General features: G+C 44.7%; 1 protein-coding gene across 4 annotated transcripts in view; it reads left to right on the top strand.

Moving 5' to 3' along the window:
• Positions 1–10867, top strand: part of RAP1GAP2 (RAP1 GTPase activating protein 2) — a 793228-nt gene extending 782361 nt beyond the window's left edge. For 3 of the 4 annotated variants that reach the window (XM_069227007.1, XM_069227009.1, XM_069227011.1), the window contains 3 exons: positions 215–332; positions 763–845; positions 5629–10867. In XM_069227007.1, the coding sequence (XP_069083108.1) occupies positions 215–332; positions 763–845; positions 5629–5631 (204 nt within the window). In that variant the 3' untranslated portion in view covers positions 5632–10867. The remainder of the gene's footprint in view (positions 1–214; positions 333–762; positions 846–5628) is intronic. The other variant, XM_069227008.1, reaches the window with a different exon arrangement.
• The last annotated feature ends 2109 nt before the right edge of the window (positions 10868–12976 follow it).

Below are 12976 nucleotides of genomic sequence, written 5' to 3'. Positions count from 1 at the left end.
ATACCTAACAGGCACTGTGCTATGCGCAATGCTTGCTTTCTTATCTCTGCAGTCAACACCCGTGTGACTCCTGCCTGGCGTTCTCACACCCTCTTAGTGTACGGTGGTGTGGAACCCTATTGGGTGAAGACTGCAACATATAGAGCAACACATAAATGAACCAACATTTGTGGGGGGTTTCTGAGCATTTTGTCTACTGCTTCCTTCCTGACAGAGCAGCCAGCCGTCCACCGCATCGCCCTACAAGCAGGAAGTGTTCCTCTACAGCCCCTCCCCCGGCAGCGAACTCCACAGCGCTGCCACTCCGGTGATCATGAGCCGGAGTCCCACAGGTGAGTGGCTACAACCCATGAGAGAGCTGCCACCTACCACAGACTGACCTTTACTAAGACTAGCTCCCATGTCCCTGGAATGGCTCATAGAGTAGGCTTGCTGGTAACTGGTTCCTTATGCCTTTCTTCTATGTCATACTTGAACTAAAGATAATTCTCTAATAATGGAAGGACCAATTCACAAAGGTTTAGGGAAGTTTGAGTAACTTAATGGATATTTAACACATGCTTGCTCATAGGCATATTTGAATGATTTTTGCTTATACATTAAAATTGCATTTAATGAACAAAATATAGACTTATTTTATCGATTCAAAATGCAGTGTTTCTTGAGACAACATTACAGAGTACAAGCAAAGGATAAAATGCTGATTTGTCAAATGCACGCATAGCAAATCACCTGAATGTTGTCCCCTTTTTCTTTCCATAGATTTGAAGAGCAGGAGCTCTCCGAGATCCAACCTGAAGTTTCGTTTCGATAAACTTAGTCACTCAAGCTCTGGGTCGAGTACAGTATGTATACTTGAGTTGTCATTCCGAGGGCATGCACTTGTCTTTTTCTACTCCTCCTTAGTAGTAGTCAATATTTATGCGCCCTTAAACGGTGCACCAGGGATAGCACTAAACATCAAGAAAGGACAAAGTGTGAATTGTAGCTTGAAAACCTGCTTATAGCATAGTAGTCCTAATAATTTTACTTTTAAATATAGCATGAGAGCGGGCGCGTTTAGAACTGCCATGTTTTAATTTGTATGCCCTAATAAACACGTTTCATGATGAAGGCCATTTGTGTTTCTATATAACCAAATTATGGGCCCGACCACAAGTGAAAAAGTTTCCGGACAAAACGGGATTACAAATTCTTAAATTATACCACAGGGTTCAGCAGGTGCGTTAAACCCCAGACTCACTTCCGCCTTCCAAAACCAAGTGCAATTTATGGCCGCTAAATGGCCCAGTAACAGGAAGACAGTGGCGGCCCGTCCTTTAGGGGGGAGGGGCCACACCCCCCCACCTTTTGCCCCTCATGAAGAGTGTCTGTCAGTCTGAACAAAGGTCAGCCTGACAGACACTCTCCATGTTCAGCTCAGGCAGCCAGGAGCGAGACATGCGCGATTTGCGTATACTCCTGGCTGCCTGAGCTGAACTTTGCTGGGCTCCTATGGGCGTGACCTCCTCGGATCAGCAAAGGTGCTTCGAGGCCCTCCCCTGGGTGACCAGGAAAGCGTCACCGATTGACACTCTCCCTGGGCGCTTCAGTTTAAGCCCTGAAGTGCCCAGGGCGAGTGTCAATCACTGACACTTCGTCACAGAGTGGGGTGGGGTCAGCAGTCTCACTGACCCCATCCCACTCTGTGACGAGGCTGGGACTGCTGCCTTCCCTCATTGGCTAACCCAAGGTCAGCCAATGAGGGAAGGCAGCAGTCCCAACCCTCCTGGGACCTGGAGGCTGAAGGTAAGTGTGTGTGTGTGTGTGTGTGTGTGTGTGTGTATGTGTATGTGTGCGATGCTTTAAATTGAATGTTTGGTGCGCGCGTGCATGTTTGAGTGTTATGAGTGTTGTTAATGGATGTGTGTGTGTGTGTGTGTGAAAGAATGAGTGTGTGCGATCTTTTAAAATGAATGTTTGGTGCATGCGTGCATGTTTGAATGGTATGAGTGTTGTTAATGGATGTGCGTGCGTGTCTGTGTGTGAAAGAATGAGTGTGTGTGTGTGTGTGTGTGTGTGTCCTGCCCGCCCCCTCCCTCCTTAAGCTGCTGGCCGCCACTGCAGGAAGACATGAAAAGGCACATGCAGTAATTTTGCATCTCGCATGTTTTTCCAGTTGAGTGGTATAACATGCATGATGCGAAATTGCTGTATGTGTTTCCACATGTTTTTCTGTAATGGCGGGGTGAGACCACGTGACAGTGGTTATTTTGGATGTGGCATTACCACCCCGCTACTAATGAGCATCTTGTGATTGTCTCGATATTTTGCATCGCAAACATATCCTGGCATTTTTGAGGGGAAAGGTCAATCTAGGAAAAGCAGAGCTACATTTGACCTAGGCGAACTCTGCAAGTCAATGAGAGGTTTTACAAGCTTAATTGAACCATAACACAGCATCTTGCTATCTGAATTTGGATGTTGCGATCATGACCGTCAATTCACCAAAGTGTCAGGGGAAGCGGAAGTGATCACTCGCCCTTTGAGCTTCACTTTGGCTCCCACACATGCTTACATATACACGCACATTTACACATACAGCCACTCTCTCACGTTAACACTATTATCTGCAAGCACGCACACAACATACATTTAAAAGCATATTCTTACTCAACTCAGAAGCCAGGGAAGGTCATGTTCTAGCTAATTGTACTTCGTTTTTGTTATTCTAATAGTGAGTAATGTAATATCATTCACTATTAGTTTAAAAGGTAAAAAGTCAGGAAACAAGGATAGTGGAACGCAGCCGATGTCTGAAGTGCCCCAGGCACTGATTTTGCCACCTCTGAGGCCAGGGGTTGCAAAAACAGTGCCAGGAGGTTCAAGGGGCAAGTTAGGGGGTGCAGTTGAGACCCCTGTTGACCACTAATTGACGTCCATGGTTGCAATGTGTGAATCCACAAAATTCAAAATGTCCCTGTCTAGTGGGCTTGGGCTTAAACACATGGTATTACACAATTTTTGAATAGTACATGTGCCTAAGATCCTACCCACAGAAAAATAGTTTCACCGCTGCACCACCACCTCAACCACCGCACTGTAAATGTACCCACGGTACTCAGTACTGCATTACCCTGCAGACAGGAAAGCATCCCTCTACACCGTAGTGTATCTCCCACTATACACAGCCAGTGCTTAATTTGTAAATAAAAAGGTGCTGGTGCCCAAAGCCCTCCTCTTAAACACGCGGCTGCTGCATTTAGATGTGCGAGCACGGAATACTGAGGCGCCATAATACTGAAGCCATCTCGCCCCTTTTCAATCCATATAAAGCCACTCCCTGTCCCTTCAGCTCACTCTTGCAGCTTTCTGCTTTCTCCCTTTGTGACGCTTTTTTGTTTTCCCTTCCTCCGTCTGGTCCATATGTCTCTTTTGCTCGCAGCAAATGCTTTAGGCAGAAGAATAAGCCCCGGCCCTAAAAAATAAGTGCCAGTGCTCAGCACCGGAAACAACAAGCACAAATTAAGCACTGTACACAGCATAACATTCCCACCAATGCTAATGATCTACCATTGCTAAAACAGCACTGAGGTTCTGAGAAGTTTACTAAGCAGATCAATAAAAGTGCATACACATAAAAAAGGAAGTTTAATAATTGAACATTATAAAATGCTCTGCTCTTCAAGGAATTTGAAATCAGTGGCTAAAAATTAGGTTGGTATCCTTAGCTTGATTCGTGAGAGCAGCACAAGTACAGCCAATGGAATCTAGTTTGGACAATTTCTGGCTCCATTTAAACACAGGCGTGCAGCGACAAAAAGAGAGCGTGTGGTAGGAGCAAACTAGCCAAAGTGGTATTCTAGAGTCATCAGGACATTGCAATTCATGCTAGAGATTCAATACACAATTGTAAAGAAAGATCTGATATTACGGGGGAATGAACTGCACCAACAAAACTGACCTGTAGGACAATGCTATCCAAGGATGAGAGTTCAGTCTATTAAACTGGAGCTCCAGATGAAGTCTAGCTTCGGCGCTATTCCTGTTTCAGGAATAAATCCACATTTTAAAAAGTTACAACCTCCCTATTAAAATAAAATATTGAATTTCATAGCTTTTGTTTGGGAACAAAATATTTCATAATTTGTGTACTTGGTTAATGTATCTATGTTGCTGTATTTTTGTGTATCGTTTTGAGGTTAAATTGTAGGAATTGCTTAAGCTCCTATCTCTGGGCTCCAGTGAGAGACTGAGTGGGGGTCCACAGAAGTCAAAATGTTAAGAACCACTGTCTTAGCTCCATGGAACAGTGCAGTACTAGTCTTGTAGTGGCCACGCACCACCACCACCCACCATCATGTGACCATCTTCCCTCGGACTTGTTTACAATCCAACACTGCTGCACTTACATCCTCACCTTACCTTATTAATACCCTTCAGATCTGCACTGCAATCCCTAATCACAGTACTACCAGCCTAGCACTACCATCACACGAAGTAAGACTATCCAACACTGCGCATGACACATTATGATGCGGGCTGATTAGTTGGCTTTGCTGGCATTATTCACACACTGCAGTTGGTACAAGGCACGGAAATGTGCCCAATGTGGACTTCATTTGAAGCTCCTGTTTAGTGGCCCAAACTCTCAGCCTGGGATAGGGTTGTCCTACAGGCCGCTTCTGCTGGTGCCGTTCATCCCTCCTTGGTAGCTGAGCTTTCTTTACCATCATGTATCGCATCTCAGGCAGAACTGCAATGTCCTGATGATGATCCTATAATTATGTAAGGATCGAAACGTCATTGACTCCTGCACACTCACCCGGTTATGTATACATTGACTATAGGGGGAGAAATGTAATGTTATGTTTATTTGTGACCAAATATTTTTTTATTTCTGTCACATACAAATGCCTGAGTCCGTTTTTGTTGTTTGTTTTGTTTGATGCTCCTTGTGGACTCCTACTGACCCCTATTTGTTTGTTGAGTTGATAAATAAATGTGGCTTTTACATTTTTGATTGAGCTTTCCACCTGGGAACTATTAATTTTCCAGTACAATAGTTGTTGTATGTTTTTGTTTAGGGACCCCTGCTCCTTATAGCAATTATCTCCCCTGACACCCAGATATCCATGCGTTTCCCTTGTGTTTTTATAATATTACTATTTTGTTCAGCAGTCACTGAGTACCTCATTAGCAGTGACGTCTTGAAAGACTCAGCATCAGTCCCCCCAAGACCATCTGGTTATTACCATTTATTTATTGTCTGGTGTTATCAGGTGGGTGACCTGTTGGCTACTAGCACTTCCTGAGAGGTGGCCTGTTTTCTCCACTATGCCGCAGTGATAGTAGCCACGAGCTGCCAACACATCATTTTAGAAGAAGTGCTAGTCTGAGCCCTCGGTGGTGGTAATCCCGCTACTCATAAGCCTTGAATTTACACTCACGTAGCCAAGGAATTTTGCCCGTGGAGCTATGACAGTTTTTCTGTCCTCTGATGGCCATGTTGACCCCGCATGTGATCCATCCACTCTGGGAAATATGACACCTTTAATTGTAGGCCTATGTAAGTTCCCCATACCCTGCACGAATCACATAATGAAGGGCCTTCTCTGACATTCTGTCCTTTTGTGCTTCTCTCTGCAGTGAATGAACCATTTATTGAGAGAAGGACTCATCTCCCATCATCGGCTGGAAGCATCTGTTCACCACACTAGTACCTGCTGCCGTGGCGCATTGACACGTTTGGACCCTCTGCGGCTCCTGTATGTAAACAAGAAGCCAGATGTGCTCCAGCTGTTTCTCTGCTTGGCCATGGCCATCACCTGTGGACAAGTCAACTCTTGCGCACAGCCACCGCCATAACATCTGACAGAGGCCTTCTCCTGCCACTAGAGGGCGCCAGGGTGCTCAGCTGAGAGGATGCATTAGTCCTCTAAGCACCTTGTGAGTGCTATCCATCTCTGTGTGTTGAAGGCATGCATGACACGTTGTGCAGTTCAAGACTTGCAAGGTTTGTCTGCAGGATGTGACACCTGAGACACCCCAAACTTGGTGCAGCCTGGTACGGGGACACTGTAACAGGGAACTACTTCAATGTTTTTTATGACTGTTAGGAAACTCTCGGTTGCTGTTATTTGTTTGAAGCATGTTTCTTACCACGCTTTCTGGATCCTCAAGAATGTCTTTGGGTCACACATCTGCCAAAGGGTCCAGTTCAGAGAACATCTGTGTCTTCGGTTTACATCCTCTTGTCTTTAGTATGTCTCCCCAGGTACACTGTTTTACCCAGAGCATCTTTTCCCACTCTTTCCAGTCCCCTGATTGGTTACACACTGCCAGGTGGCTTTCAAAATTCTAGATAAACAAAGCACCTAAAAGGAGCAGCATTGAAGGTGGCGTACTGTCGCAATATAGCACTGTCGCAGTATGGCAGCACTGTCGCAATATAGCACTGTCGCAGTATGGCAGCACTGTCGCAATATAGCACTGTCGCAGTATGGCAGCACTGTCGCAATACTGTGCGGATTTGAGGCATCAACTGAAATTATAGTTGCTTTCACCACAGTTTTAGGAGAGCTCATTTCTTTGCAGTTTGGCATTACTGTATACTTGTTTCGCCAGGCACTTCTCTACTGCCTTCTAGGCTAGGCCAAGTTAATTTATAAATGTGCAGTTCTTATTTCTTTTTTTGTAATTTTAATGGCATTTGACAGCAAAGGGAACAGTAAGTCAGAGGAGGCCAGGGATGATGTGTTACCTGGAGGAAAGACACTGTAGACATGTTTCTTGGGCTCCTCCCTCTTCCGATACAACTCATCCGCCATTGCGATGTGGAGGTGATGAAGGAATCCAAGAGGTGCTCGAGTGGGCTGGCCAGCATTGGTCTGTCTATATTGTCCAAACACAATGAAGTAGTGTGGAATGATGTACATGTCATTTCAGATCTGGATTATGGAAAGGGGTTTCTCTGGCAGCGTTATAGGCTGCTTTGATTAGTATTGTACTGACCACAGTCAGCACACACAGGTTACATTCGTGCAGTGAAATTAAGTCGTATTATCATTCCTGTAGGAAACTCTGAAATTCCCTTTCACCTGCAGCTTCAAATCTTAAGTGCATTCCCCATAGCTCAGGTTTGACACATAAGAAGCCTGGTCCAAAATTCCACGAACACTTACTGTGCTATGTCTGTGTAAAGGCTTAAGGCTCCGTTGCGGGAGTTGTGCGAAGTTCTCAAATTTCTTTGCTTCTTATAACTTTGTGGGTTAAGTATCCTGCACATGAAGGATTTACAGCAGAAAACTCTTCTTTGCGAGGGAGTTCCTGCTCAGAGCAGGTTTTACATTATTTTCTCCTGCAGATCCTTTTTGAGGGCGTCTTCTTGTGACCTTTTTTAAAACAGCGCTTCAGATGGACTTTTCCGCTTACTGAGCGGTATACTGTTCCAGATCTTTGGGGTACGATATCTAAAGGAGCGGCCCCCGATTCTTACCTTGGAATCCTAAATACCTAAGCATTGATACACAAGAATTCAATCCCTTCGACGAACAATACGTAAAACCTCTATTATGTACAAAAACATAACTTACAGTTGTTTAGAGTGCTCTGACATTGACTGATAGTTATAGGAAGCAAGAAAACTATAACATTACAAATCCCAACTCGGTGATGGATTGATATTTATATTGAGAAATAAAAAAAAATCCCCCAAATACTGTAACAATTATGTTAATTATAGCAATTAATGAATCGTGCTGCCAAGAAGAAAATGGACAGGGACACAAGAGGGTGAATATTAAAAACTTACTTTTGCAGTTAAATCTAAGACTACCACGTGGCCTGCTCACATCTTTTAATATTGCAATAGCATAATAGCAAGTACCATATTAATGGATAGCTCATTCCATCATCCAGCCAGCATCCATGAAAGAGGGATTCAGGATACTGTTTGTAAGTTCATCCTCCAGGTCTTGGGCTCTAATGTACATCATTGATAGCTTTAGCCGATATTGAGACAATTGTCGAAATTACTAGCCTCTCAGTTCATTCTCGTGAAATAAAATCTGTCAGCCATGTCAACGTGTATCTCCCTCTACCCTTCGTTCTGATTACAATTTCTCATGGCACTCACATATTCATGACATGGTACATCCTGTGTGCTGGCCATGAAAACTTTGGACCATGAGGCCCTCATTATGAGTTTGCGGTCTATAACGTAGACCGCCAAACTCACACCCCGCATATGACCGCCAGTGTTTGTGGTCTGAAGACCGCCGTATTATGAATGCTGGCTGCTCTCCACTACAATCTGGACGGAAAGCCGCTAGGAGCCATACTGGCGGTCAGCGGTCTAGTGGTGGTTGCTCGACTGCCATGTCACCACAACACCGTCTGCCGTATTACAAAACTGTAAATGGTGTGGCAGTGTTGTGTTGGCGGGGCGCTGGTGGCGGAGCAAGAACCATGGACCCCGTTCCCTCCCGGACGACCACCGTGACCAAAAGGTAAGGTGTTCGACTGACAGGGGAGGGGGGTTGTTGTGTGTGAGTGTGTGGTGTCTGCATGTGTGTATGAATGTGTGTGTGCGTGTGTGAATGTGACTGTGAGTATTGTGTATGCGTGGTTGTATGCATGTGAGTGAATGCGTGGTTGGATGTATGTGTGTATGCGTGCTTTAATGTGTGTGATTATGTGTAGGTGAATGCGTGTATTGTAGTGTGAGTGAATGGGTGTATGCGTGGTGCGTGTGGGTGCATGTGTGCATGTATGTGGGAGGGGTGTGGGGTGCGCTATGTGTGTAGAAGGGGTGAGGGCGCTGTGTGTGGTGGGTGGGGGGGAGCCATCTACCGGTGACAGGGAAGGAATTCTTTGTCACCAGTAGCCCTTCCGCCAATGTTTTTGGTGATTATGCTACCGCCGCGGAAACCATGGCTGTAGGCCGGCTCATAATGCCACTGGTGGTGTGCTGTGGACCGCCGGGTCAGAGATGTACGTCTCCGTCCCGGCCGTTTCATGCCGCCATGGCAGTATGAGCGGAGATGTGGTGGGTTGGCAGCGGCCAACCCGCCACACTCATAATGTGGTGGTAAACACCGGCAGCCTGTTGGCGGTGATACCGCCACATTAGCCTTGGCGGTCAGAAGACCGCCAGGATCATAATGAGGGCCTGAGTAACAAGTTAATTAAATTAGATTTCCAATGGAAAGAGGTCTTAATGTGAAGTTCCCTCTTTGGAGATTATGAAATCCAAAAACTCAAAATTAAGATTTGGTTAAGTGGAAGTAAATTGTAATCTTAAAGGCTTACATTCAAAGCCGCTACTTATTCTTAAAGTCTTGTTGTCAATATCTCCGGATGTCTAACAAACTTCCACTCCATGATGGATGCGATTACTTTGCAATTCAGTTTTAGTTTGTTCTAGATTATGAGAGTTTGTGACAGACCCAAATGACAGTACATCTTTGAAAGTTTGCTCGGCAGAAAATAGTAGCACACAGCAATCATTATCACCATAGAAGAGTCTAAGCCAAGGAGCAGAATAAGGACGCCTGACCTTGCAAAGACCTTGAAAGTGTGGCACGACTGTGTACTAAGTCTATTTGGTGTCTTCTTTCTTTGTTGAAATAAAAAAAGAACGCAGGTAGTGCCCTGTCAGTGCTCTTTTCTGCTGCTGTTGTAATTCAAGCATATTTCCTATTTATGGCACGTAAACTACTGTTCCAAGTTTAGAACTTGAATAAATATTTCCAAAAAGAATAAAAAAAAGACACCGATTGCTAGTGCAATACTGCCATCTAGTGCCTAAGCAGTGCAATTGAAATTGAAAGAACGTAGGCCTCGGTTGCAAGTTTGACCCTCTGCTTTCAGAGCAATCAACGACGCATTAGCAGTGGCGTAACAACGGCCCCCGCAGCGCCCGCGATGTCGGGGGGGCTTTCAAGGGGGCCCTCAGCACAGTACGCTGTGCCTGGGTGGCAGACCCCCGACTGGGCCCAGGTGGGAGGGGGCCCACTGAGGGTACTTTGCAGTGGGGCCCCCTCCAGTTTCGTTACTCCACTGCGGATTAGTCTGTAGTGATTAATGCTTCCTATGTTTTCTCTGCCTGTACTTGTTCTTTGAACACAACGAAACCCATGTTTGTAATGTGGTAATAGCAACTCAAAAATTACAAGTTTTTACATTTATGAAACTTCCAACTGCGTGCTTTCCCCACTTCAACTTACGAGCGACGAAAGTTTTATTTTTCATTTTCCACAAGGATGAGGAATAGGGATGAATATTTTTCCTGCCCCCACCTGTTCCTATCGTGATATGTTTCCCTGCGGAGAGTTTTATTTTTTATAAAATGTTATTTTCTAGCTTCTGAAGTGTTGTTTTGTCTCGTGCTTGTTGACAGTTTAGTCATGGTTCATGGGTCAAATTTGGGAGGAATGTAAGAGACTGAAGCCCCCTATTTGCCCCTTCTAAGTTACAGGATTGTTTTAATTGCGATTTGCAGCTAGAAAAAGTAGTAGAAAAACTAAAAAGGAAAACAAAACTTTTAAAGTGCATGTTTGAAATTATTTTTTTCATTCAAGAAAATGACGTTGTACATACTATTCAGAATCTTTGTTCTATTTCAAACTTTAGAATGTGAAGAAAATGTATAATGGAATCGCAGAGAGATGCCTAAAACATAATCATGTTTTTATTTGAGGAGTAGCCCTTTCCAGAAACTCCGGCCGTTTGCTCTCTGTTTGTAAATATTGTACATTTAATTTATTGCTACAGTAGCATATTGTATTTGTTATGTATAAAATTGATTGAAAAGTTCACAAATGTATATTTTGTTGCTTAATGGTGTCTGCAAAATTCTCAATAAATAACATATTTTGTGTCCTCATGTCTACGGTGAATATCAGTGAGTATTTGTGTGGGTGGGTGAACTGTAGTTCATTTGCTGGACAAATGGTTACCGTGACCAGCCTTTATATTACGACTTCAGGCTTGAGGTGGCCAGATTTACCTGTTGTAATTTCTACCCAAGGTAAGTTCATAAAGTACCATACAGATTTACCCAAGGGCAAAGATATTTCCTATTTCGAGTTCATGTGATGGAATGAGAAATAATCTGCAAAATTAGTGTTTGCATACTCAGGGGCATATTTATACTCTCTTTGCGCCGAATGTGCGTCAAAAATTTTTGATGCACAATCGGCGCAAACCCTGCCCCATATTTATACTTTGACGTCCGACCCCGCGGGCGTCAAAGTTCCACCATGTGCGGCATTTTTTGGAAGGGGGAACCAGCCTTGCGTTAATTATATGCAAGGTAGGCGTTCCCTTCCAAAAAATGACTTTAAGGCCTGTGCGCCTTATTTATACTGTGACGTCATTTTGACGCACAGGAGGGGGCAGGCCTTAAAAAACGGCGCCCAGCCTGATGGGCGCCGTTTTTTAACGCCTGGGTCAGGGCAGGCGTTAAGGGACCTGTGGGCTCAGAAGGAGCCCAGAGGTGCCCTCCCATGCCCCCAGGGACACCCCCTGCCACCCTTGCCCACCCCAGGAGGACACCCAAGGATGGAGGGACCCATCCCAGGGAAGTTAAGGTAAGTTCAGGTAAAAAAAAAAATTCGTATTTTTTTTGTGGCGTAGGGGGGCCTGATTTGTGCCCCCCTACATGCCACTATGCCCAATGACCATGCCCAGGGGACATAAGTCCCCTGGGCATGGCCATTGGGCAAGGGGGCATGACTCCTGTCTTTGCTAAGACAGGAGTCATTTCAATGGGGGTTGGGCGTCAAAAAAAATGGCGCAAATCGGGTTGAGGCCTGAATTTTGCCTCAGACCTGACTTGCCCCATTTTTTGACGCCCAAGCTCCATTTTCCCCTACGCCGGCGCAGCCTGGTGTGAGTCATTTCTTTTGACGCACACCAGTCCGCAGCGCCGGCTAACGTCATTCAATAAATAAGGCGCCCGCATGGCGCTTTGGAATGGCGTTAGCCGGCGGTAAAATTTTTGACGCACAACTGCGTTGGCGCAGTTGTGCGTCAAAAAGTATAAATATGGGCCTCAATGTCTGCCTATTTCTCAGTCTAACAGAAATGTTATTTATTCAGACAAAATTCGATTAATTTCCTAATGTAGCATTCCACGAAATCGTTCAAATTACTTGAAATACCACATTACACAATTTTGCCTAGTTTTTGTTTGCCAGAGATTATTTTGTGAAGAAACTATGGCCCAGATTTAAGAGGGCCTACGCCATTCTAACATTAGGGTAATTTTTTTAATGCTAATGTGGCGTTAGAAGGCCAAAAACACTGCGCCATATTTACAAAGTGGCGTAATGCATACAATAATTTTTTACGCTAATCCTGCAAAGCTCCAGACTAGCGTCAAAAATTCTGATGCTAGTCCCCTAACTGCCGCCATGGTGGACCGTATTTTAAATATGGCGCATACATGGTGGCATTTGGGAGAGGGGCGCTAAGGGACGCAGAAAGTGTGGTGCTGCACTAGGAGCAGCGCCAAGTTTCATAAATCTGCCCCTAAATTGCAAGGAGACATTATTTGCTCAAACCAATCTTCTGCCGATACCTTGTGAGACTTTTTCCCCGAAATGCACGCTTGCAAGAAAAAAGTCTCAGGACAAATTATGTGATTTTCCCCATCCCTACAAAGTTATGTTCTTTCCGACATCTTTTATATGTGCACTTTTTGTTAGGTAAAACCTGTTGAAATATACACTGAAAAAAGTTCCGGCAAAACACTCTACAAAATCCTGATACTTTTACAGAGGTCAAATGAGGGCCTATGAGGTAGATAGCAGTCAGGGAAGTTTAGTAAATTATGGGCCAGATTTATCATTGGTTTGCGTTGACCTTGAGTCAGGCATGGTGTTGCAAGGACAACACAATACTTAAATCAGATTTACCAAGCAACGGAAGGCCACGTTGCATGGCCTGTGTTGCTTGGTAAATTTGAAGTAACAGAATGCAGCACAAGTGG

This window comes from Pleurodeles waltl, chromosome 3_2 (assembly GCF_031143425.1).
Source record: "Pleurodeles waltl isolate 20211129_DDA chromosome 3_2, aPleWal1.hap1.20221129, whole genome shotgun sequence".
NCBI lineage: Eukaryota > Metazoa > Chordata > Amphibia > Caudata > Salamandridae > Pleurodeles > Pleurodeles waltl.
This window is presented reverse-complemented; position numbering and strand designations above follow the sequence as displayed.